Source organism: Macaca thibetana, chromosome 6 (assembly GCF_024542745.1).
Source record: "Macaca thibetana thibetana isolate TM-01 chromosome 6, ASM2454274v1, whole genome shotgun sequence".
NCBI classification, from domain to species: Eukaryota; Metazoa; Chordata; class Mammalia; order Primates; family Cercopithecidae; genus Macaca; species Macaca thibetana.
Genome location: NC_065583.1, coordinates 9,379,181 through 9,406,069, shown reverse-complemented (window position 1 = coordinate 9,406,069; position 26,889 = coordinate 9,379,181). Strand labels below are relative to the sequence as shown.

The 26,889-nt window shown below is 49.4% G+C and overlaps 1 protein-coding gene across 1 annotated transcript in view; it reads right to left on the bottom strand.

The window, feature by feature from the left end:
* SH3PXD2B (SH3 and PX domains 2B) overlaps positions 1-26,889 on the bottom strand; it is a 119,536-nt gene that overhangs the window by 9,752 nt on the left and 82,895 nt on the right. Inside the window, exons 7-12 of the mRNA XM_050793167.1 lie at positions 19,940-20,074; positions 15,978-16,082; positions 11,463-11,580; positions 8,224-8,450; positions 5,188-5,237; positions 4,042-4,167 (exon numbers count right to left, since the gene is read on the bottom strand). Of these exons, the coding sequence (XP_050649124.1) occupies positions 4,042-4,167; positions 5,188-5,237; positions 8,224-8,450; positions 11,463-11,580; positions 15,978-16,082; positions 19,940-20,074 (761 nt within the window). The remainder of the gene's footprint in view (positions 1-4,041; positions 4,168-5,187; positions 5,238-8,223; positions 8,451-11,462; positions 11,581-15,977; positions 16,083-19,939; positions 20,075-26,889) is intronic.

Genomic DNA, 26,889 nt, shown 5'->3' with positions numbered 1-26,889 from the left:
GATGGCCGCAGGCACTTTGTGCAGAGGCACTTTCTTTCCCCTCATTCTTGTGATTTTTTTGTTGTTGTTTTGTTGTTGTTTTGTTTTGTTTTGTTTTTTTGATGGAGTCTTGCCCTGTTTCCCAGTCTGGAGTGCAATGGCGCTATCTTCACTCATTGCAACCTCTGCCTCCCGGGTTCAGACGAAAGGCACTTTGTGCACTTTCTGGGAGAGGGATGGCAGCCACAGACTCAGCCGCCAGGACGCAAATGCTGGGCTCCTGGGCCTGCAGTCCTGGGTTCTAGTCTTGGCTCTACCACTTACTGCCTGAGTGGCCTGGGACAAGCCGCATGCCTCAGATTCCACACCACAGAAGGAAAATGATAAGAACAATTTAACACCCACTTGTAGAATTTTTGAAGCCACAAGAGCTAATGCATACAACAGCCCTTGATAAATGCTGTGCACTTGGTAAACGCTCCTGTGATTAAATTAGAGTGGAGGTCACTGAGCCAGCGGGATGCGCTTGACAGGCAGCACTTAATGAGTCCCACTGGAATCTCCAGGGAAGGCCACTGATAAATGTAAGCTCTTTATGTGAGGATGACCGGCATCTTATCAACACTTGATAGCTCTGGTAAAAATTACAGGCTACGCTGGGCATACAAGTCATTGTCAGCACATCCATGAATTCAACAACACTAATACTGAAGTCTGATGTGAGGAACTGAAACTAGGGTAATCAATATTAGATGTATCAGTAAGATTTGTCAAGGTTACATTCCTTGCAAAGTATTGTGGTAGAAGCTCTGAACATGTATGTTCTGAACCACGATGAATGGGCGTTTTCGTTTACCAGAGGGAAGCCAAGAGCTACTATGAATAAAAACAAATGCAAGATCAGACGCGGGGTGCGGTGGCTCACGCCTGTAATCCCAGCAATTTGGGAGGCTTAGGCGGGCAGATCACCTGAGGTCAGGAGTTCGAGACTAGCCTGGCCAACATGGTGAAACCCTGTCTCTACTAAAAATACAAAAAAAATTAACTGGGCGTGATGGCGAGTTCCTGTAATCCCAGCTACTTGGGAGGCTGAGGCAAGAGAATCGTCTGAACCCGGGAGGCAGAGGTTGCAATGAGTGAAGATAGCGCCATTGCACTCCAGACTGGGAAACAGGGCAAGACTCCATCAAAACAAAACAAAACAAAACAACAACAAAAAAATCACAAGAATGAGGGGAAAGAAAACAGTGTGGGCTTTAAAAGCAGAGAGACCTGGTTTCAAATCCCAACTCCATTGCTTACTAGCTGTGTTACTAGAGGCAATTAATTTACCTAACCCCTCTGAGTCTCATCTATAAAATATGCTGATAGAAAAAAAAAAACAAAACAAAAAAACACCAACCAACCAACCAACCGCATGCTGCTGGTACTGACCTCTTGGGACTTCTGTGAAGATTAGTTATCAAGGAGGTAAGGTACCTGACACAGAAGAGGTGCATATATCATCCTCATCCTCCTCCTCATCATCCTCATCCTCATCCTCCTCCTCCTCATCACCATCCTCATCCTCATCATCCTCGTCATCATCCTCATCATCAGCCTCATCATCCTCATCCTCGTCATCATCCTCATCCTCATCATCCTCATCCTCGCCATCATCCTCATCATCCTCATCCTTATCATCCTCATCCTCATCATCCTTGTCCTCATCATCATCATCCTTGTCATCATCCTCATCCTCATCATCCTCATCATCATCCTCATCCTCATCATCATCCTCATCTTCCTCCTCCTCATCATCACACATCCTGAAGATAAATAGCCTAGACAAGTAACTAAGGTGTTTCTAGTAGCCCTACTGCTAGAATGCTGTGGTTCCATTAATGAATTTTGAAGGCTAAGATAATGTTGCAATGAGCCAGGAAGCAAAACTGGAGAAGAGAAAAACAGAGCATACGGATCTATCATAAGAAAAAAACATCTAGCCAGGCGCAGTGGCTCACACTTGTCATCCCAGAACTTTGGGAGGCTGCGGCGGGCAGATCACCTGAGATCAGGAGTTCGAGACTAGCCTGGCCAACATGGCAAAACCTTGTTTCTACTAAAAATACAAAAATTAGCCGCGCGTCATGGTGGGCGCCTGTAATCCCAGCTACTTGAGAGGCTGAGGCGGGAGAATCACTTGAACCTGGGAAGTGGAGGTTGCAGTGAGCTGAGATTGAGCCATTGCACTTCAGTCTGGGCAACAGAGGAGCAAGGCTGTCTCAAAAAAAAAACAACCAAAAAACAAAAAACAAAAAGGAGATGATGTCTCAGATGACCCTTACATTGTGATACACTAGGCACTCAATACATGTGTATAGAAAGAATGAGTATGAAGGGGCAGGTTTTTTGTATAATGGATTAAAACATAATTCAGAATTTTCCCAAATCTTATCCCTTTAGCCCTTGACTCAGATAATAGCAAAGTGAAAACATAAAAGGATGTCCTTCTAGTGAAACATCAAGATACGTCACCGTCTCTGGAAGCAGAGACCAGAGGATGCACAACTAGTCTCTTGACTGTAGTACACAGCAAGGCCTGGGCCACATGTTGTGCCTGGTGGGGCTGCTGGCAAGCTGGAGTAAGGGACAAGGAAGGAAGGAGGATGGAAGAAAGGAAGGAGGGGAGGCAAGAGAAGAGAAGGAAGGAAGGAGGATGGAAGAAAGGAAGGAGGGGAGGCAAGAGAAGAGAAGGAAGGAAGGAGGATGGAAGAAAGGAAGGAGGGAAGGAAAGAGAAGAGAAGGAAGGAAGGAGGATGGAAGAAAGGAAGGAGGGAAGGAAAGAGAAGAGAAGGAAGGAAAGATGGAAGGAAGGAAGGAGGGGAGGAAAGAGAAGAGAAGGAAGGAAGGAGGTAAGGAAGGAGGGAGGAAGGAGAGAGGAAGGGAAAGAAGGAGGGAGGGAAGGAGGGAAGGAAGAAGGGAAGGAAAGAACAAAGGGAGGAGGGAGGAGGAAGGAAGAAGGGAGGGAAGGGAAGAAGGAGAGAAGGAAGAAGGGAAGGAAGGAGGGAAGGAAAGAATGAAGGTGGGCAGACAGGCAGGCTATAGTCCTTCCTGGAATACAGCCAGGAAGGAAGGGAGGGGCCCTAGAGAGGTACGCTGGAGTGAACTGATCAGTGGTGCCCACTGCCCTGGGCCGTCAGACAGTGCTCTGTGCCAGGGACCAGAGCTGTGTTCTTTAAAGGAAAGGGGAGGGTGATGACAACTCTTCAGGGCTTAGAAAAGCAGCCACCACACACAACCATAGTAGGTGATCCAGGAGTATTTTATTTGTTGCAGAGATGAGTAAATTAAACCTCGGCCTCCCAAGGTGAGGTTGGGGGGGGTGTGGTCTGACCAACTCTCACGTGTGACAGAGTGAACTTGGTGATGCCTGTGACTGGCTCACCTGCTTTTGAAAGTGTCTCCAGAACCATCTTTGCCAAAGCTTTCCAAACCCTGGCCCTAGCGGCCATCCCCTCCCTTACAGGTTTTCTTGGAAATATGAGAAAGAAATACCTTGAAGCTCTAACCCCATAAGCAAAGGAAAGAGAAATGCAGGAAGAGAATCTGGGGAACAAAGTAGACAAGCAGAGGGCGTGGGAAGAAAAGGAGAGAGGAGAAGTAAGAACGGAGGTGGGAGGTGGTAAAGAAAGGCATACAGCCAGTCACACAAGACCACATACTGTGGGATTTCATCTATATGAAATGTCTACAACAGGCACATCTATGGAGACAGAAAGTGGACTGGTGGCTGCCTAGAGCTGGCAGGTTGAGGGGAGATGGAGGGTGACTGTTGATGGGTAAGGAGTTTCTTTTTGTTCTAGAATTAGATAGTGGTGAGGGTGGTGCAACCCTGTGAATACCATAAGCTGCTGAATTTTACACTTCAAATTGGTAAACTGTATGGTATGTGAACTATAAAGCTGTTAATCTCTGCCTCACCTCCACCCACCCAGTGACGTAGGTGACAGAGGAGAAGTAGGAGGTGATGGCCTGGAATCAGGAATCACAAGTAGGTGAAGGAACACCAGGGCCACTCACCTCGACCTTCAGGCCCGCCTGGAAGCTGATGCCGTCTGGGATGGTTGTCTGGAATTCCGCGATGGTGTAATACTCTTCCTCCACTTGGGGCGGGATGGGCGGCTTCGGCAGGTTGAGGCCTCGAGGCTGGTACGATCACACACAGGGTTATTGCCAATGCTAAGTGCACTCCTGCGACCCTGTGTCAGGGGGAGACTAAGGGCCTGGGGCATGCAATCACCTTCAAGGGGGTGCTGGGGACCTAGTTGGATTCTAAGGGACAACACAAATAGGACCACACAGATTGTCATCTCCTCAGTGAGACCTCACTGGCCCATCAGCTTTAGGGCGATGGGAAGAAACGTGGGACATTTGGGTACAATCATGAGAATCTGGAGCAAGACAATATTCTCTGAAATAAGAGGCAGTGACGGTTGTGGAGGGAGCTTAAGTTTGTTAGTAGATCTATCTGCGTTGGAAATACTGATGGTGGGAGTGACCTTGGGCAAATCACCCCTCTTTGAAGCCTCAGTTCTCTCTCCTGTAGAGTGGGCATAACAGTGTCTACCTGGTGGGGTTGCTTCAAGTATTAAATTAATGTTGTGAGGCGCTCAGCACATTGCACGGCACGCAACAGGTGCCTGATAAATAGCAGACATTAAAAAAATACAACCCCAGCAGAGCAAGACCCCGTCTCAAAAAATAAAGCAAACAAACAAACAAAAAAACCCCAAACCCAACGACCCATTGTTCCAAGTACTGGCTTAAAAGGTACCTAGCGAATTTTACAAAACGGTGTATGAGCGCAGAATATGAGAATGGGACCACAGATGATATTTGTGTCTCATCTCGGCTTGGACCTCAAGTCGCTTGACTTGAGAAGACTGATCTAAGACCAAGAGAAGGGCCCAGGGAGCAGAAAGCAGGTCCCGAGGCCCAACTGTCACAGGAGCACTCTGGCCTCGTGGGCCAACTGTTTCACCTGCCTGCACCTCAGTCTTTCCACCTGGGGGTGGGACTAGCATTTATGCAGCCCGCTTCAAAAGGCTGCTGTGTGCACAGGAAAGAGAGCATTTCTGGAAGGGGGAGGGGTGTGCGAGGGGCTAGTGGACACCCCTCACAGCCCTCAAGTCAGTGGCCACTCCCCAGTAGCAAGGGTCCACTTACAATGGTCATGTCCCGGCGAGGAGGGGGTCTCTGCCTCATCTTTGGTGATCCTATGGAGAAACGAGAGCTTATTACACTCATGTGCAGAGTGCTACAGATGAGATTCCTGAGCTGGGCGCAGGACAGATCTATTCTCTCCTGCAGAAGATTGAACACAGGCGGCCGCATGCCGCCGCAATCCTTCCTGCGAGAATAGCCTGGGCAGGAAGGAGCTGCTCACGCGTGGCTCATAGTTGGCTCCAGACTCTCTCTACGTTGCTTTTCTTGGATCTTTTCTACACAGGAATGAAAGGGGATGGTGCTGGATGCTCAAGTCATGGACATTCTCCAGAAAGGGCAAAAAGCAGTCTTCAGAATAACACAGAGATGGGTCCCAATCCAGCTCTGAGGCTCACAGCTGCTGGCACTGGACAGATGATTGGATTCTCGGAGCCACAAGGCCCTCATCTGTAAAACTGGCAGAATGTGTGTCACTCAGGGCAGCAGTGAGGATGAAAGGAAACATCTGTGAAGCTCTTGGCATGTGGCAGGCATGCAGTGAATGTTAACTGCACCTGGTTTTGTGCTCTAGAACAACCCAAACGCAACAATACACACACAAACACACCGAACCAAACACGCTTGGGCTGATGACACAGGGGTTTATACTCCGGAAGTGGCTGCCCTAGCTCTGGGTCTCAGGGCCAGGAGGATGAGGACTTTGCAGTGGTCCAAGGCTCCTGGCTAAGGGCAGAATGTTGAGCAGGCTCAGCACGGGTCCATACAGAAGGGTAGTCTGGCGTTGGGGTGTGGAGGAGACTGCTAATCCCTTAAATTCCCATTTACCTGTCTTCTATTAGAATAAATAGCAACAGAGATTGGCCAAGACACTTAGCTGTCTGTATAAAGACTTCATTTCCAGTCACCCTTGCAGCCAGCTACTGCCATGTGACTCAGTTTGGGCAGTGGGATGTAAGACAAAGTAGAAAGTGTGTAGCTTCTGAGCTGTGCACACAGTAGCCAGTGTGACCACTGTGAAATAGCAGAAAGAATGAAACCTGGGATAGGAAAGCAACGCCTCCTTTTTTTTTTTTAATGGAGTTTTGCTCTTGTCACCCAGGCTGGAGTGCAATGCACTGCTTTTCATTGGCTGGACTAGTAGTGAGCCGTTCTGGACCAGGTGGTGAAGGCAACAAGATGGATGCGGAGTAATAAGACTCTTGATTGCCCGGAGCTGCCATATCAACCCTGAACATACACACAGACTGTTTTGTGAAAAAGAAATATATATCTAGATTATTTATTGGATGTGTGTATATATGTATATTCAGTGGTGGTCGGGGGTGTCTTTGTTTTAGCATCTGAATCTATCTATCTATCTATCTATCTATCTATCTATCTATCTATCTACTTTTGAGAGACAGGGTCTCGCTCTGTTGCCCAGGCTGGAGTGCAGTGGTGCAATCACAGCTCACCGTAGCCTCAATCTCCTGGGTTCAAGTGATCCTCCCACCTCAGCCACCCTAGTAGCTGGGACTACAGGTGCGTGCCACCATGCCCAGCTAATTAAAAAAAATTTTTTTTGTAGATAGGGGGTCTTACTATGTTGCCCAGGCTGGTCTCAAACTCCTGGCCTCAAGTGATCCTCCAGCCTCAGCCTCCCAAAGCACTGGGATTACAGTTGTGAGCCACTGTGTCCAGCCTGAACCTATACATTAACAAAGACATTGAGGTTGCAGATTTTCATTTGCTCCTCTAGAGATGATGGGAATACACCTATCCTCTTGGCCATGATTGGCAGATTAGAATCACACAAACTCGGGGATGGGCAGAACTCTTGCCACAGCATGTGAGGAAACATGATCAGTGACTTCTCAGGGCAGCTGAGCAAAGTATGAAACTTGGTTGAGGGACTCAAGAAGTTCACTGCCACTTAAAAACAGCTGGGAGAAGCCCAGCCAGGGGCAGTGGCCTCATCTCTGTGGCTAGCTGGAAGTCCTTTCTCAACAGCAGAGTCCACCTGCCCTGCATGACCAAGACAGGATCATGGGCACTGTGCATAAGTCCTGGGCACCAGTGTGCCCATGCAGACACGGTATGGTAGCCAGTGTGACCAGGCCGACAACAGTAATGAACTCGACTCTCAGGTGTGTTGGAAACATTAAATGGTAAAATATACATGAGGCGGCTTTGAAAAGCAAGCTGGGAGAGGCACTGTGTTGGAGTAAAGCCCACAGGGCCATCTTCTTTCTCTGGCTTAGAAACAAGGCCACACGGAGCAGTAGAGAGCACAGCACTCCCCAGGTTCAAGTCCCCGCCCCTGCTGTCTGCTAGCTGGGGGCCTTGGGCACACCCTCTCACCCTTCAGACTCCCAATCTGTAAAACATAAAAAGTAGTAATTTCCTCAAAGGTAGTTATGAGGAGTCAATCACACTAATTAGAAGGTTTCTGGCATGTAGCAGGTGCTTGAAAAACAGTAGCCAGTGTGACCGCTGTGAGATAGCAGAAAGAATGCAACCTGGGATAGGAAAGCAACGCCTCCCTTTTTTTTTCTTTTTTTTTTTTAAAATGGAGTTTTTCTCTTGTCACCCAGGCTGGAGTGCAATGGCACGATCTCGGCTCACTGCAACCTCCGCCTCCCGGGTTCAAGTGATTCTCCTGCCTCAGCCTCCCGAGTAGCTGGGATTACAGGCACCCGCCACCACGCCTTGCTAATTTTTGTATTTTTAGTAGAGATGGAGTTTCACTATGTTGGCCAGGCTGGTCTTGAACTCCTGACCTCCAGTGATCCACCCACCTCGGTCTCCCAAAGTGCTAGGATTACAGGTGTGCGCCACTGCGCCCGGCCAGCAATGCCTCTTGACTCAGATTCTGCAATTCACGGGCTGAAAGATCTGGAACAAGTTCCCCAGGGTTTCTGGGTGTCTGTTTTCTTATCTAGAGGATGAGGGAGCAGCTGGGCTACTGTGAGGATGAGGGATGATGTGAGAAGCCTTGAGCACAGAGCTGGCACACGGGGGTCCCGAGTGTTAGAAGCTGGGGCGGGTGTCACTCACTCTGCTTGGTGTCGCCGTCGGGCACTGGGCGGCCTTCAAACCGCCCATCCCTCTGGCTGCTGAGCAGCTCCTTCTCCCTGCTCACTGCGTTCTGCTGCCGGGAAACACCATCCAAGTCAAGGGCACCTGGGTGGGAGGGTGAGCCGGGGCCTGGCTTCGGGGGCAAGGGCTCCCCACTGTTCTTCTTTAGGTAGGAGGCGGGGGCCCAGCCTTCTTTGCCCTGGTACCTGTGAGGAGGAGGAAGGATGCTGTCAAACTGCTCCGCCAGGCGCAAAGGAAGAAGCCTCGCTCCTACTGGGAATCACACAACAGGTCCCAGGAAACAGGAACGAAGGGTCGTGACTGCCCAGGGCCAGAGGTTGGCACACTGTGTATTTCCCCTTGATGGTGCCTAAGCCCTCAGCTTGGCATTTTCAAGGCCTTTCCAACCCGGCCTCTACTTGCCCCTCTCACAGCACCCACCACGTCCCACCCAGCCAGCAGGGCACCAGCCTGCGCTCTGAATCTCTGTGCTTTGCTGCCCCTTCCCAGCAGTCCCAGCTCTGGGGCCACAGCCTGGCACAGACAGATGGAGATCTGTTCATGCTGGTTAACACAGAGATTAAACACATTTTCATATGGGATTAGCAGGTTGAGGGATGGGTCCAGGGCTTGCCAAGCGCCAGCTGGCCATCACTAAACACAGAGTGATTGAGACCCTGACAGATCAGCTCAGTGTCCTCCCAAAAGGGAATTCAATGAGTGTCATCATCACTTAATCCTCTGCAGGAGAGATTCAGTTTTTGAGATAGGCTCTCCCTGTCGCCCAGGTCAGAGTGCAGTGGTGCGATCATAGCTCACTGCAGCCGTGAACTCCTGGGCTCAAGCGATCCTCCCATCTCAGTCTCCTATGTAGCTGGAATCACAGGTACACATCCCCATGCCCAGCTATTTATTTCTTATTTCTTGTAGAGATGGGGTCTTGCTATGTTGCCCAGGCTGGTCTCGAGCTCCTGGGCTCAACTGATCTTCCTGTCTCGGCCTCCCAAAATGTTGGGATTACAGGCATGAGCCACCACACCTGGCCAGAATTCAGTTTTAATAGCAATGACCAGAGGGGTCAATCTAGACCAGGGGTGTGCTGCAGTCAGTCACACCAGCTGTGACAGCCAGTTGGGTACATCTCTCCCAATCTCCACATTTAGGTAGAAATCTGCAGTTTGTGTCTATCAATCTTAAAATACGCTCTGAGAGGGAATAGCCTAATTAGAAAGTGCCAGGCTGTATATAACCCACACCCTCAGTTTGACACAGTTCATTGTTTGGGGACACACAGCCATAAGATGGGAGGTGATGTGCAGTGCTGAGTGGGCTCTGGGGTGAGAAGGGAATGGGCTGAAATCCTGACCGTCACTTTCTAGCGTCAACCAAATCTTGAGATGACTGCAGCCCTTACTGACATCCTAACTACAACCTCGGGAGTGACCTTGAGTCTAGTTAAGCCACTGTTGAATTCCAGAGCCACTAAGTTTTGGGACAATTTATTATGCAGCAAGATAACATCCTATTCAATATATGTTTGTTATCCTTTTAAAAACGTTTTAAAAAAATTAAAGTCTTTAAATTTTAGAGACAGGGTCTTGCTGTGTTGCCCAGGCTGGAGTGGCACCATCATAGCTCATCACAGCTTCAAACTCCTGGGCTGTGATCCTCCTGCCTCAGCCTCCTGGGTAGCTGGGACTACAGGCACGCATCACATGTCTGGCTAATTTAAAAGGTTTTTATGCAGAGATGGGATCTTGCTATGTTGCCTGGGTTGGTCTTGAATTCCCGGCCTCGAGTGATCCTCCTGCCTTACCTCCTAAAGTACTGGGATTACAGGCATGAGCCACTGTGCCCGGCCCATGTTTGCTATTTGATATGGTTTGGCTGTGTCCCCATTGAAATCTCAACTTGAATTGTATCTCCCAGAATTCCCACGTGTTGTGGGAGGGACTCAGGGGGAGGTAACTGAATCATGGGGGCCGGTCTTTCTGTGCTATTCTCATGATAGTGAGTAAGTCTCATGAGATCTGATGGGTTTATTAGGCGTTTCCGCTTCTGCTTCTTCCTCATTTTCTCTTGCCGATGCTATGGAAGAAGTACTTTTCGCCTCCCGCCATGATTCTGAGGCCTCCCCAGCCATGTGGAACTGTAAATCCAATTAAACCTCTTTTTCTTCCCAGTCTTGGGTATATCTTTATCAGCAGCATGAAAACAGACTAATACACTATTACTATCATTATCCTTCTTCAAATTTAAGTTCTGAGATCTCCCTCAGGAAGGCTTCTTGATCCCCAGGCTGAGAAGCCCCTCTTCTGTGTACCAAAGTCCCCATGCATCCCTCCAACACGGCCGGCCACCTGCTCTATCACTGTTTATGAGTCTGTCTTCTGCACCGGGTGGTGTGAGCTCCTGTGTCTTGCTCACTGTCGACTTCTCAGCTCCCAGAACAGGGCTGGGCCCAGCACAGATTCTTGGTGTTTGTTGAATGAATGAATGAATGAATGAATGAATGCAGTGCTACGTGCTCAGCCTCCTGGAAATGGCCCAAATGTCCCGCCACACATCACGGCGCAGACACTAGATCGCAGGGACCTTGGCTTCCTCTCTTGCCCTAATTTCCTGCGGTCACACCCTGCCTATTGGGGGTGATCCAGGAGGGGTTCCCAGGACTTTCATTACTAAAACTGGGGAAGTCCCAGGCAAGGTGAGGACCAGTTGGCCACCCTGCCTGCCTGGGAGGCTCTGATTTCATCACATAGGTGAAAGGGCTGTCAAAGGTGTTTGGAATGCAGATGCCCTGCTTTTACCAATGGACTTCGAGAGATGAGGGCAGATTATTAGCCTAGGATGAATTACAGTCCTTGAGCGTTTATGCACCATCTTGTTCTCAGTATGGGGCTGAAGGGGGCTGTCACTCACATGGGGCAGTTTCGGCCTCCAATTCCTCATTATGAGAAACATCTGGAGGTGGAAACCAGCCTTGCTTAACAGGGTTGCTGCTATCTGTGGTTCAGTGTGTTTGGAGAAAGTTTTGCTTATTACGGACTTTTAGGGAAGGATATGGGCAGGGAGGGAGGCCAAACAACACAGAGAAGTATCCTTTTATGGTTCAGGCAGAAACTTCACCCAGATGCAATCACTGACTGACCTCTGTGAAGCCGGAGCCCATGTGGCCCCAAACCCACCCAGCAACAGTGGGAGGCGGCAGCTGGTACCTGATCTTCCACCAGCCTTCCAGGTTTTTCTGGATGACCTCCACCACAGCCCCTCTCTCCAGGTTCATTTCATCCTGGTCCCGAGCTGTGTACGGGTAGATGACCGTGTACTTCTCCTCTGTGGGGACAAAAGGAAGCTGGGGTCAGAAGAGGACACCAAGAGGCCTGGGATGCCCTTGCCCATTGGAGGGAAGATTTCCTTCAGAGATTTCTGGGCACCCCCCGGGCCCTGACCTAGCCCTGGACAGCCCTGTGCAAGCAGCAACAGAACACAGGACAAAGGGCAGGTCTCGATCCCTCTGAAACTCCTCAGCGCCACACACTCAGCCTCACGCCTCACCTGCTTCTACAGTATTTCCGTCCATGGCATTCTCATCCCCCTTATCCCTGTTTATTGCCCCCCACCCACACCAGGAATTACCTTGTAACTCAACATATATTTGACTTATTTATTGTGTTTCGTGAGTGTGTGTCTGTTTCCTTTGCTGGAATATGAGCTCCAGGAAGGCAGGGCTTTGTCTGTCTTGTTCATTCCCATGTCTCCAGCACTGGGCATGGTGCTTGGAGTGTTGAGCAAATCAGTCAATATGCAGTAAATGAGCAAGACCTGAAGGCCTGATGGGAGCCACCTCGCTCACACAGAGGGGGTTAAGCTGTCTGTGGCTCCTTACCAGCTCTTGCTGGTGGAGAGTTCAGGGAGAAGCTGAACTTTGGCAGTGGAGGGTTTCAGGCTGAAATCACTACCGAGGAAGACACAGTTCGTGATTTTCATGACCTTGCCGGTAGCTGATTTTCACTTTTATTAATTATGTTCAAGTCTTTGAATCCAACGATGCTCGAAGCTTCAACTTTCATTCGTGTGACTGGGATGCCTTCTACCCCACTTTGCAGTCCCCCGGCCCCTGAAACGGTGGGACCATCCTTACGGCCTCACCCTCGCCCCTGAGAGCTGCCCCCAGCTGCGTCCCTCCCACAGTAGCCCTGGAGGGCCTGGGCTCGGCGGGGCAGGTTGCTCACTGGCAGGGTGTCCCACAGAACTAGAACAGCTCCCACCCCCAATGTTATCTGCTCTGGCAGCTGAAATGGAGAAAAATGGATGTGTGTCTCAAGGGAGCCCGGCAAGGAGAGGAAAGGGCTCTCCTGTTTTGGTTACTTTTCTGGCCCTAGTGAGTGCCTGAGCCAGCTGTGGCCTGGTGTCATGGTTAACATGCTGCTGCAGACGCTATCTCTTTGGGAAAACACCACACGCCGTCCACGGCCTGCCCAGCTGGTACAGAGGGAGGCGGCAAACACACAGGGCGTTTATTTATGTATTGATCTGGCCTGCTGACCTGCTCGGCGGGGGCTGAGCTGACTCGAGCTGCACATACCCTGTGCTCAGCACAGTCCGCTGTTCCCCTGCTTCACGGAAGTTGCAGGCTGGGCTGCTGGGCTGGGAGGGGTGGACGGAAGAATCCAGGTGCACAGAAGCTCTGTTTGGTTCGGGTGGGAAAGGGTGCCACCTGGGTCCCAGAATGAGGGCAGTCAGTCGTATGAGCCTGGACTCCTGCAGCCCTGCACCCTTCAGCTGAGTTGCACGGGCAGATTTTCTACCACCTGAGTTCCTCTCTGGGATCCATGGATTGCTCAGTGATTGCACACACGGCAGAGGGCGGAAGACCTTGCAGACTGCAGGCCTGCGGGGGCTTCCTTCCTAGTGTGCATTTGCCCTTCTTCTGGTGGTGCTACCAGCCTTTGTCCCCATGGCTTAGGTGAGGCCAAGCTCACCCCCTCCTGGAGGGAAGGAGTAGGTGTGGGACCCCGGCCTGGCCAAAGCGTTGCAACTCCCGGCCACTGTGACTGGTTTTATGGATGGCAAGTGACCCTAGTGGGTCAGCTGGAAACAATCCTAGGACTTGTGTTGAAGGAGAAGCTCTTTCTTTGGTGATGTCCCTGAAAGGTACTTGGAATTGCTGTCATCACGAGAGAATGGTGCCAACAAGCAGAGAGGTGGTGAGAGAGTCCCAGGTCCTGATAAGAGTTTCAAATCCCCAGGTCCAGCTCTGCTTGAAGCTAGCCCTACCCTGGGCTTTTTAGTGATATAAGTCAATACACTTCCCCTTTTGCTTAACCTGGTTTACATGGATTTCTTTCCCTTGCAACTCAAATGAGCCTGAATGAAGGAACAGGTCTGGTTCAGCCTTATAGAAACATACAGGCATCATTTTTTAACCTGAGAAACTTTAGAGCCTCAAGGCCAAGAAACACCCAAGGCTCGCCCCTCCCAAACCCACATGCCAACAACATACATGTCACACAAGACAGATGAGATCACTGTTTCTCACATGCAACAGGCACGGGCAGTCCCAGAGCAGGGAGGCTCATGCAGGTGCAGGGACCTGGCTCCAAACACCAAATGGGGAAGAAAACTCCGAGGTAGGCACCTTGACGCCAGCTGATGGCATACAAGTCCCCCAGAGTCCGGCGGCGGCCCACAGGCCGGGGCAGAGACCAATACCTCCATGAGACTGGATGGGCAGCATGTGGGAGGAAGGGCAGAGGGCACAGGTGAGAAGAAAGCACCACAACGTGTAGAGGCAAAGGTGGCACCAAGCACATGTCCCCATCCAGGAGAGCATTACCTCTGAGTCTATTCCAAGCCCCAGGCATCTTAGGAAGACCAAGATCCTGAGTACTAACCGTGAACTTGGGTGAAGAGGCTTCTAGTAGACATAGTTCCATTCCTAGCATGATTATAAAGAGGCGCTAGGCTGAGGTGGGAAGATTACTTGAGTCCAAGAGTTCAAGGTTGCAGTGAGCCATGATTGTGCCACTGCATCCAGCCTGAGTGACAGAGCGAGACCCCATCTCAAAAAAAAAAAAAAAAGGACCAGGCGAAGTCACTCATGCCTGTAATCCCATAATCCCAGCACGCTGAGAGGCCAAGGTGGGCGGATCACTTGAGGTCAGGAGTTTGAGATCAGCCTGGCCAACACGGCAAAACACCATTTCTACTTAAAACACGAAAACTAGCTGGGCGTGGTGGTGCACGCCTGTAATCCCAGCTACTCGAGAGGCTGAGGCAGGAGAATCGCTTGAACCCAGGAGGCAGAGGTTGCAGTGAGCTGAGATTGTGCCACTGCACTTCAGCCTGGGCGACTGAGCAAGACTGTCTCAAAAAAAAAAAAATAAAAAAAATAAAAGTACTACCTGTGGTCCGGGGAAGAAAATAAATGTACACACTGAAGAAAATGTGGTCTCGCTCCCACCATCTTCTAGCTGTGTGACCCTGGGCAAGTCTCCCTACCTCTCAGATGTTTCCTCATCTGTAAAACGGGACAGCAATGAGTGCCTGACAGAGGTGCTGTCATGGTGGTCATCATTCAGCATCTCAGGGGTTCTAGTTTCCACGCACCACATCACTACCCCTTAATCTGAGTTGATTCTGGCAGTAACCCTGTGTTATCCCTGCCTAGTGCCTGGCGGGCCTCACACACACAGAGCAAACCAACAGATATTTCACTCTGAGGGGCGCTGGCTGTAATACAACTCGATGCAAAACCATATGTCAGTGTTTTGCTAACCTTTGAGCATAGAAACAACCCCCTTCTCCTCACCCTCTTTTCTGATAAAGATACGCTATATGTGGCTCTGTGCTTTCTCGTAACAGTCAACTAAAAGCCAAAAAAACTCAACTCTAGGTAAGGTATTGCTGATACAATAATAACTGTTACTGGTCACTTACTGTTCTAGGTTCTTTGCAGGTGGATCTCATTTACTTTTTTCAAAAATCCCATGATGTAGATATCATTGTTTCGATTTTCAGATGAGAGGCTGAGGCTTACAGAGGTTAAATTACTGGCCCAAGATCACTCAACCAGGAAGTGGTACAGCGGAGATTAAAATTCAGGTGTGTCTGATTCTTAAGCCCCTGGTGACGAGTGAAGTGAACTCACTAAAGGCCCTACTTTTAGGAATGTTTCTACGGGGGGAAAGGGAGTTGGTTGGGACTTAGTGTTTCTGGCATGGCAGGAATCACCATTCAGGACATGTGTAGGGAAGGTTCTCTGGGCAACAACAGACGTGTGTCTGTGGGTGAGTGGAGGGGGACCCCTGGTCAGGGCCACTTCAACCCACAGAGAAAGCAGAGGTTTTTAAACAGATGGGGCCAAACGTCTTGCAAATGAGCTGAAGCAGCTCCAGCACCTCGGCCACCAAATAATTCTAGGCAGAAATAGTGAACTGTTTTTGAGGATCAGGCTGGGGCCCTCCTGGGGTCCCATGAAAGGGTTAGGGCTCGAGCTCTGGGAAGGCTCACCTAGGTTGCTACCAAAGGCCCCTAAGAGAGGGCGGGCTTGCCCCTCAGCCCTAATACCATGGCCTGGTTTCTGGTTCACAGGCCATGGAGCCTGAGCCAGTGAGCTGCTGAGAAGCAGAGGCAGAGGCCTCAAGAAGAGACTGGGTGAACGATAACCCAGTATAGGCGATGACTGCACAGCTCCTCCCCAGCGAGCAAAGGCTCGAGCTCCTCCCTACCTTCTTCAGGCTGCAGAGAAAACTCATCCTGCACCCCATCCTGGCCTTCGAGGCACGTTGCGGGGACCCAGCCTTGCTCCTCAGCAGTGCTGACGAACCACCAACCTGGGGAAGCGAGAGTGCAGAATGATGTTAGTTGCGTCAAGCACGAGGCCAGGGGGTCAGAATGTAACAATCTATTCAGCCACTATACCAGTGAATGCACAGGGTAAGGCTAAAGTTACCATTTTACTGGTAGAACACAACTACCAATGTTACCTGCTAACTGCTAACAGTAAGTCCAGAAACTTGCTCCTGAGCCTGGGACAGGGAAGAGTAAAGTCATCTTAAATGACAACAATAAAGAGGCTGGGCACGGTGGCTCATGCCTGTAATCCCAGCACTTTGGGTGGACTGCTTGAGGCCAGGAGTTCAAGACCAGCTTGGGCAACATGACAAAACCCTGTCTGCATGAAAAATTTAAAAATTAGCCAGGCATGGTGGTGCATGCTTGTAACCCCAGCTACTCGGGAGGCTGAGTTGGGAGGATCACCTGAGCCCAGGAGGTCAAGGTTGCAGTGAGCTATGATTGTGCCACTGCACTCCAGCTCGGGTGACAGAGTGAGACCCCCATCTCAAAAAAAAAAAAAAAAAAAAAAAATGAACGTTCACCTTCACTAAGATGTGTGATGCACCCATCATTTTACTTGCATTAAATACAATCTTCACATTATCATCCCAACTGCACACATGAGGAAACTGAGGCTCAAAGAGGCAAACCGATTTGTCCAAGTTCACGTGGCTTGTGGTAGAGCGGCGATGCGTGCACAGGGCTGTTTGATGCTAAAGGCACTGCCCTTATCTGAGACGCAGATTTAGCATCTGCTTCAGAGGCCTCTGACCCAGGCTCAGACATTGCCTAACGACAAGGGCCTGCATGGGGCCTGTGGTAGGGACAATAATGACCCTCGTCCCGCAAAGATGTCCGTGTCCGAATCCCTCAAACCTGTAAATATATTAAGTTACGTGGCACTAGGGTATGAAGGTTGCTAATCTGCTGACCTAAAAATAGGGAGTTTATCCCAGATTCTCTGGGTGGGCCTAATGTAATTCCAGGGCTCCTTAATATGCCAGAAGGAGGCACAAGTCATGGGGAGATGTGGCTGTTGAGGAAAGACACAGAGAGGTGCAACATTGCTGGCAATGAAGAAGGAAGAAGGGGCCGTGAGCCAAGGCGGCTTCCAGGATCTGGAAAAGGCAAGGAAACAGATCCTATTCGGAACCTGAAGAAAGCAATGGGGCCCTGTCGATCCCTTGATTTTAGGTCAGTGAGACCATGCTGAACTTCTGACCCACAGACTATCAGATAATAAATACGTGCTGTTGGCCAGGCGTGGTGGCTCATGCACGGCGGTTCTACGATTTTCTAAAGATTCGTATTGGTAAATATTTGTATGAAGATAAGGAAACTGTCATAACACAATGACAGCAATGACAACAATGTGTCAGATACTGTCCTGAGGGCTGCACGTCCACTCCTAGCTTGCTAGATCTTCACCATAGCCTTATGAGGTGTGTATTATTATTGCTCCCATTTTACAGATGGGGAAGCTGAGGCTTAGCGACTCTCTCAAAGTCACAAACATAGAAAGTGGCAGAGCCAGGATTCAAACCCAGGCTGTCTCTGAGCTCTTAACCATTTTCACTAATGCCTCACAAACTGCTGGAGGGAGGATAAATCAAAACAGCCACTGTTTTGGAAGCAGATAAGTTGGTGGTATCTTAAAATTTAAAGTATGTGTGTCTTGGCTAGGTACAGTGGCTCACATCTGTAATCCCAGCAGTTTGGGAGGCCAAGGTGGGTGGATCACCTGAGGTCAGGAGTTTGAGACCAGCCTGACCAGTATAGTGAAACCCCGTCTCTACTAAAAATACAAAACTTGGCCAGGCATGGTGGCGTGTGCCTGTAGTCCCAGCTACTCGGGAGGCTGAGACAGGAGAATCACTTGAACCCGGGAGGTAGAGGTTGCAGGGAGCTGAGATCGCGCCACTGCACTCCAGCTGGGGCAACATAGCAAGTCTCTATCTCCAAAAAAACTAAATAAATAAAATAAAATATGTGTATCTTAGGGTCCAGCTGTTTCACTTCTTGGAATCTAACCTAAAGAAACACTGACATGCACATGGACATGTTCACACTGGAGTACAAATACGAATATATGAACATGGCTCACTCGGGCATTGAATACTACGCAGATGTGAAAAAGTATCAGAAGAGCTAGACAGCAACTAAAAAAAGTTGCAGATCAAAATGTATACAATGACACCACTGGGTTTTTAAAAAACCCACAAAATACATACATATACATACAAAATATGATGTGTTTGCGTATATGTACAAGTATATATGTATGAATATGTGTATGTGTGAGTGTATATATTCACATGTATGCACACGTACACATACACACAAGTGTATAGAACATTTTCAAGAAAGATTCATACCTAACGGATAGAAGGGTTATCTGGGGTTCAGAAAGGGGGTTAGGGTTGAAGCTGGTAGAAAAAATAGATTTTAGTTTTATCATTAATCTTCTAAGAATAATGTATCCATATATTACTTGAATAAGTACAATATAATTGAAAATAAATGTCATCAGTGTGTTGGCTACTTGAAGAGGTACCCACTCACCCTCTCCCTTCTTTTTGCTGCCCTCTGCACATACCAACACTCTTCCTGGCCCCTACTCTTCTTCCCAGTCACCGAAGCTTCCTGACTTCCTGCAAGCTGGGGGCCGTGGGCAGTGGGTGCTCCTGCCTTTACATCCCCATGGTGTGTCCTAGCCACAGCACACAATCTGCATACACTCATTCTCAGGAATTGGAAAGTCACATGGCCTTGGGGGCTGCTGGAGTTGGTTTGGAATTCCGGTTCTGCAGCCTGTTGTGCGATGTGGGGTGAGTGACTGAGTCACTTGGAGTCATGGTTGTATCAGCTGTGAAGCAGGGATGGCAACTCCTATGTTGAGTAACGAAGGAAGTTTGCCTGGCTGGCGCTGGTCTCATGACTAATGCCACCATCATCCAGATGATGTTGGAAACATCGCCCTTCCCATTCTTTGGACCTCAACTAGCCATTGGGCTGTCACAGAGACTGCAACTAATGATATGATTAGCTAACATCACATGTCAGCCACAACAAACCCAGTGGTTTCCACTGCATTTTCCCAGGGAGGATCTGCTTATTTCCTGCTCTTCGCCTTCAATGGGGTGCGATGGCTGCTTTGTAGCTAAGGAAGGCAAAGGGGAAGGAAACCCACGTTTTTTGGAGCATCTACTGTGTGCTAAGCACAAGTTTAAGCACTCTTTGTATATCATCTCACTTAATCTTTACCATCACTCTTCACAGCAGAAGTTTTTATTCTGTAGATTAGAAAACTAACAGTCAGAGAATGAAGCCACCTGAACTACTGTGAAATGTGGAATTCCGATGGAAATCCAGGTTAAGTGGCTCAATCATACCACATTCTGTCCCAGACCCAGCCAGTGTCCATGACCAGTGGTCCCTGTGATGGGCAGGTAGGCTAAGGGGACAGGGAATGTGTCTGTCCCATTAGAGCCCAGAGCGATCGAGCCTTCTTGAAGACTCCCACGGGTAAGCAAAGGCAAACCAACAGCGCACATTTCCAGCGAATGCTGGACTGTATCTGCAAGTACTTTAGAACCAGAAGGAATGTTTATAAAATGCAAACGTTAGAACAAATCGGTACCATCTGAACCAACAGGATAATGGTGAGTGGTGACCAGGTGGGATATTTGAGCACAGTGATTAAACAGAGGCCTCTTTCTCGGAAACCCTAGGCCGGATCTATGGGAACTGGCCAGTCTGGACCGGCCACTTCAGTTTCTGAGTTTCCAAATGTTTCCTGTCCTAGGGGCCTGGTGACAGGGTAGTGGGAGAGGGAGATGGTCTAGGTCCCCACCTGACTCATTCTTCTCGATGATGTCCACCACCTGCCCCACGCTGAGGCTGATCTCCGAACTCTCCTGCTTCTGGTAGTTGGCCACCACCACGTACTGCTCCAGGACCATGGGGTCCACTGAGGTTTGGTCACCCCCTGTGGATAGGAAACAGACATGACATCTGGCCACCACCATGCTTGAAAGAGCAGGAGCCAGAGCAGTAGGGCGGGTTAAGAGGACATTCCAAATAAAAAAGAAGCAGTTACAGGAGTCGTCTCAAGGGTGACTTGATCTATTCATTCTTCTATTCATGTGCTTACTCAGCCACCAAAATTGACCAAGTGCTATTCTGTGCAGGCACTGGGGTTTGAGTCGATTAAGATATGGTACTTGCCCTGAAGATGTTCACAGCCTAGTGGGAAAGCTCATTCATTCATACTTAGCCATTCCTCCATCCATCTGTCCATCCATCCACTTGTCTATCCATATGTCCGTCCGTCTGTCCATCCATCCATCCATCCATCCATCTGTCCTCCATTATCCATCCATCCATCATCCATCCAACCAAACATTCATCTATCTGCCATCCATTCAACCATCTATCCACTCATGATCTATCCAATTAAACACCATCATCCATCAACCATCTCATCATCCATCCAAAATCACTCACCTACTAATCTATGAAATCACCACTGATGTTCCAGACACTCTAAAGAGTACAACGGTGAATAAAACAGCTATGACTCCCAGCCTCAAGTAACTCAATCTAGTCACAGAGACAGACAAGTACATAAGTATATATAATTAATAAGATATAGAATTATATAAGCATTAGTTTATGATAAATTGCTGGAAACAACCAGATGCTGGGACAGAAAATGAAGGGGAAAGACAATGCTATATTAAACGGGGTGGCTGGCAAGACCTCCTTAAGGAGGTGACATAACACAGGGACCTGAGAGAGGAGGAGGGGTCATAAGGAGAATCGGGGAAGAGCAGTGTAGGCACACTCTGAGATGGGAAAGGACTTGGGGTCTTCGGGACTGGAAGGAGGCTAGGTGAGGAAGTACATGGAAAGAGTGTTCTGAGTGAGGTCCCCGAGGAAAGCATGGGTCAGATCAGGCAGGGCCTTCGGGGCCAAGTAAAGAAGTTGGGTTGCTTTTAACCTTGAAGTAGAAAGTCACTTAAGGGCTTTAAGAAAGGAATGACAAGAGTCACATCTTTAAAAAGATAATTCTGACTGCCATGTGGAGAATGGATCAGAGGCTGACAAGAAAGAAAGCAGGAGAGTAGTTGGAGGACATGAAGTTGTCAAGGAAGAGGTGACGGTGGCCTGGACCAGGGCGGTGGCAGCAGAAGGGAATGAAGTAGAGGGTGCATCAGGGAGGCCGTGCCACGGGATTCAGGGTGGACAGCTTCCTGGGAGTCGTGCAGCCCTGGTTAAGCACTAAGACATATCTGACAAATAAACGAAAAGATAATGCAGAATACAGGTGATTTAAATAGCAAGGGCATCTGAGTTCAGAGACTCCAGAGAGAAGCGGGCAGCTGGGTGACTTTTAGAGCAGCAGGCTAAATATGGGGGAAGGGCACCCAGGCATTTGTGGTCACAGGAGGGCCCTGGTATTCTAAAAGTCCTGATTCAAAATAGTCTTTCCTATTGTTCCCATAAATCATTAAAATATCCAGGAAACCCCACATTTTGTGTCAAAATGCACCCAGTTGGCCAGGCGTGGTGGCTCACGTCTGTAATCCCAGCGCTTTGGGAAGCCGAGGAGGGTGGATCACCTGAGGTCAGGAGTTCAAGACCAGCCTGGCCAACATAGCAAAATCTCGTCTCTACTAAAAATACAAAAATGAGCTGGGCATGCTAGCGTGCGCCTGTAGTCCCAGCTACTCAGGAGGCTGAGGCACGAGAATCGCTTGAACCTGGGAGGCAGAGGTTGCAGTGACCTGAGATCGCACCACTGCACTCCAGCCTGGGTGACAGAACAAAACTCCGTCCCCTATTACCCCCCACAAAAAAAAAAAACAAAAACCAAACCAAACCAAACCAAACCAAAAACCACCTAATCGTGGAGCAGCGTGGGAGAACCAGCGCACACAGATGACTTTGTGCATCTCTCCCCACTCTGTTGGGTGGTGTCTCGTTGGCTTGAAATTGGCCATGGTGGGAGTATTTACACCACAGAAATTGGTAAATGCTACCGAGCAGGGCTTCTCCACTGGAGAGCTGGTAGTTCAAGTGTCCACCAGCACACCACTGCACTCCAGCCTCTGCAACCAGAAGGAGTACAGAAGCCCCTTGTCAGAACCATGCGGTCTGGATTTTTGATGTGAAAAAGCAGAACAGGGCATTGTAGCTGGGTGAAGGGTACTGCTTCTCGGCTCTGTGCCCATGCTCTGGCCACTCATCCTCCCTGCCAGAGGGTAACAGGGAAACGGGAGGGCCTTTGGGCTGGGGACAACCCTGCCACTTGCCCTCTGCATAGAGAAAGCATGAGGAGAACAGAGGAAGAGAGAGCAGGAAAGAAACAGAAGATGCAGGCTCATGGTTCAGAAGATCGGGCAGGAAGCAGCCTCAATGAGGGCCTATCACAGCCTACAGACAGCACAGAAACCATCTCAACACAGCTGCCCTGCAAGCTGGGTACTGCCACCCCCATTTTGTGGGCAGGAACACAGAGGCTCAGAGATGTTAAGTGACTTTCTCTGCATCACACAGCTGGCTATGGGCAATGCTGGACTCTGTCCACTTGGCTCCAGGCTCTCCTGTGTGTTGGGGCACAGCAGTGAGAAAAGAAAAGATGACGGGGGAAGAAGGGCTGTCCTCCCCCGAGGGCCTGGTCAGGCTCAGTCTGACATCTCTGCATGTCTCAAGGCTTGTCTGCTATTTCCAGCCCTCTCCTCATCCTCCACTTCCCCCGAGGTCAGGTGGCAGGGCCGACTTTTCTAGACTCAAGAAGACAGTTCCCCCAAGCCGGCCCAGACACGTGAGCAGTGGCCTGAGAGTGTGCTGCTTCACGCCCCCTTCCCGCTGGCCCCATTCACAATGAGCTTCTTGAGGGCAGTGGCCTTGATTGCCTCTGAACCACCTGGCACTTACTAGCTCCTTGAAGGTGCTGTCCAGTGAATCAATGAATGTAGGATGCTGGCTTTTGAAGGCTTTTGACAACCTGTCCTGGTCACTAGAGTCACTATTCTCTGTGAATCTACCATCTGGTAGAATCCAGCATCTACCCCAGGATCTAGCCTGCCCGAGGGCTCAAAACCCCAGGAGTGCAGTTTCCCTTCTATCTGGGCCCTCAGGTGAGCTGGACCAGGTAAGTGTGCTACCCTGTCCCTCAGCTTGAGAGAAAGAACTGGAAAGAAAAGAGAAAAAGCCCCCACTTCACAGCCAGGTTGGTGCCTGCACCTGCTGTCCCGGTTAATGCTCGGAGACAGGCCCACGTCTTCCAGGCAGGCAGTCACCGGCTGGTGTGGGGTCAGGGAGTGGCTGTGAGGATTTCCTCACCGAGCCACAGGTTTCACGCAGGCGACTTTCTCTGCAGTGCTCCATCACCCGGCTTCACCATGTCCTCACGGAGCCACACCCTCTGCACCAGGGTCTGAAAGGGGCTTTGCTGGGGCCAGGGGAGGGGAGGCAGATGCTGTAACTGGTCTCTGTCCTGCCCCTCCAGTCTGCCCTCCATACAGCAGCCAGAACGCTTGCTCAAAAATGCTACTCTGGTCATGCCACTCCTTGCCCAGCACCTGCCATGGGCTCGGCTTGCCTTCTGGTCTTGTCCTTTGGCCACTTCATCCCTGGTGCACCTGCAAAGCATGAAGGTGCCTTTGCAGGGGTTATTATTTTCTCTGCCTGGGATGTCTCAACCTCTCCTCCTTATTTCAATGGGAACCACCTGTTCTTAGCCTAACTGGTCCCTGCTACCAGCCTTGACCCTGTAATTTATTTGTTTGCTTTTTTTTTTTTTTTTTTTTTTTTTTTGAGACAAAGTCTTGCTCTGTCATTAGGCTGGAGTGCAGGGGTGCAATTTCGGCTCACTGCAACCTCTCCCTCCCAGGTGCAATCGATTCTCCTGCCTCACCCTCCTGAGTAGCTGGGACTACAGGCGCCCGCCACCACACCTGGCTAATTTTTGTATTTCAGTAGAGACGGGGTTTCACCGTGTTGGCAAGGATGGTCTTGATCTCCTGACCTGGTGATCTGCCCGCTGTGGCCTCCCAAAGTGCTGGGATTACAGGTGTGAGCCACCGTGCCCAGCCATTTATTTTATTTTATTTTTTGAGATAGAACCTTGCTCTATTGCCCAGGCTGGAGTGCAGTGGCACGACCTCAGCTCACTGCAACCTCTGCCCCCAGGGCTCAGGCGATTCTCTTGCCTCCCGAGTAACTGGGACTACAGGCATGCACCACCACACACAGCTAATTTTCGTATTTTTAGTAGAGATGGGGTCTCACCCATGTTGGCCAGGTGGGTCTTGAACTCTTGACCTCAAGTGATCGGCCTGCCTCGGCCTCCCAAAGTGCTGGGATTACAGGCTTGAGCCACCGCGCCCGGCTGCCATCTGTTTTTCAATATAGCAGCTAGAGTGATCCTTTTAAAAGACGTGTCAGAACATGTTTCTCAAAGGTCAAGTCCCTGTGATGGTCCTCACTTCACTTGTGAAAACCCTCAGTGGCCTACAGGGCCCTGTCTAATCCGCCTCTGATCAGTTTTTTTTTTTTTTTTTCAAATAGAGTTGGGGTTTCGCCATGTTGTCCAGACTGGTCTTGAACTCCTGGGCTCAACCAATCCACCTGCCTCAGTCTCCCAAAGTGCTGGGATTACAGTTGAGAGCCACTGCGCCCAGCCTTTTGATACGTTATTAGACCTCATCTCCTTCACTCTCCCCAGTGTGGCACAGATGGTTACTTATTCCCTATCCTCTATTTCTTCTATAGTAATAGAATTCCTGAGTTTTGGCAGGGCACGGGGCCACTTGGAATAAGACTCCTTTATAGTTGGGAGTGGTCATGTAACTAAGCCCCAGACAATGGGATATAAGTGTGGAATTGTGTGCACGTGCTTGGTAAGAATCCTTACAGGAGGTAACTGATTCTGTGTCACCCTTTCCTCATTACTGCTGGCTGAAATGTCAATGTGATGGCTGGTGCTGCAGCAGTCATCTTGGGTCATAAGCAGCCTTGGGAATGCTGGTGTTGTGTGGCAGAGCAGCAAGATGGGGGCCTGGGTCCCTGCTACCATTGAACACTCTATCACTCCTGGACTATCTCTGGGATTTGAACTAAGAAGAAAAAAGTTCAGCTGTTTAAGTCACAAGTATTTTGGATTTTCTGCGCTTGTAGTCAAACCTAATTCACTTGTATCTTTGGTCGCTAGTCTCTGATCAGTAGCGTCCTTGCCAGTCCTTCTCACGCAAAGCCTGTTTCTACTACAGAGATTTTTGCATTTGCTGTTGGGGACAGTCTTCTCCAGATACCTGCATAGCCTTTGCTCTCCTTTCCTTCAGGTTCCTGCTCAAGTGGCATCTTATCAATGAGACCTTCCCTGCCTGCCTTGCACTGCCTCATTCAGTTTTATTTCTTCCATAGTGCTTTCAAAAACTGTCATAGGTTCTGTATATTTACTCGTCTCCTTGTTTACTTTTCTACTCTAGAAGTGCCACAAGGGCAGGGACAGTCTCTTGTTCACTGCTATGTTCACACTGCCTAAAGGCTTGTAGGCCTGTCATGTGTTTTGGTGCAAGGGGAGCTAAGAATGCGTATATATATACATTATATATATAAAATGTATTTTATAGATAATATATAATATATATTTTATATATATTAAAAATATATTTTATAGGCCGGGCGCGGTGGCTCAAGCCTGTAATCCCAGCACTTTGGGAGGCCGAGACGGGCGGATCACGAGGTCAGGAGATCGAGACCATCCTGGCTAACACGGTGAAACCCCGTCTCTACTAAAAAATACAAAAAACTAGCCAGGCGCGGTGGCGGGCGCCTGTAGTCCCAACTACTCGGGAGGCTGAGGCAGGAGAATGGCGTGAACCCGGGAGGCGGAGCCTGCAGTGAGCTGAGATCCGGCCACTGCACTCCAGCCTGGGCGGCAGAGCGAGACTCCGTCTCAAAAAAAAAAAAAAAAAAAAAAAAAAAAATATATATATATATATATATATATTTTTTTATATATATATATATATTTTTTTTTTTTTTTTTTTGAGGTGGAGTTTTGCTCGTCGCCCAGGCTGGAGTACACTGGTGCAATCTCGGTTCACTGCAACCTCCGCCTCCTGGGTTCAGGCAATTCTGCCTCAGCCTCCTGAGTAGCTGGGATTACAGGCATGCACCACCATGCCCGGCTAATTTTTATATTTTTAGTAGAGACAGGGTTTCACCATGTTGGCCAGGCTTGTCTCGAACTCCTGACCTCAGGTGATCTGCCTGCCTCAGCCTCCCAAACTGCTGGGACTATAGGTGTGAGCCACCAAGCCTGGCTGAAGGTTTTTATATTTTTTAAGAGCTGTAAAGAAGAAGGAGAAGAGGAAGGAGAAAATGAGAAAGAATTATTGTTATTATTGGTAGTAGTAGTGACAGAGACTGTATGTGGCCTATAAAGGCTAACATATTCACCATCTGACCCTTTGGAAAAAGTTTGTCAGTCCCTGGCCTAGAACATGGATGGCTTCTTACTAGGGCTCAGTAAGTGTCTGAATGAAGGAAGGAACAGTTTAAAACTCAGCTCTGCCAGGTGCCTGTAATCCCAGCACTCTGGGAGGCCAAGGCAGGCGGATCAGGAGGTCAGGAGTTTGAGACCAGCCTGGCCAACATAGTGAAATTTCATCTCTACTAAAAATGCAAAAATTAGCCCGGCATGGTGGTGTGTGCCTGTAATCCCAGGTACTCAGGAGGCTAAGGCAGGAGAATTGCTTGAACCTGGGAGGTAGAGGTTGCAGGGAGCTG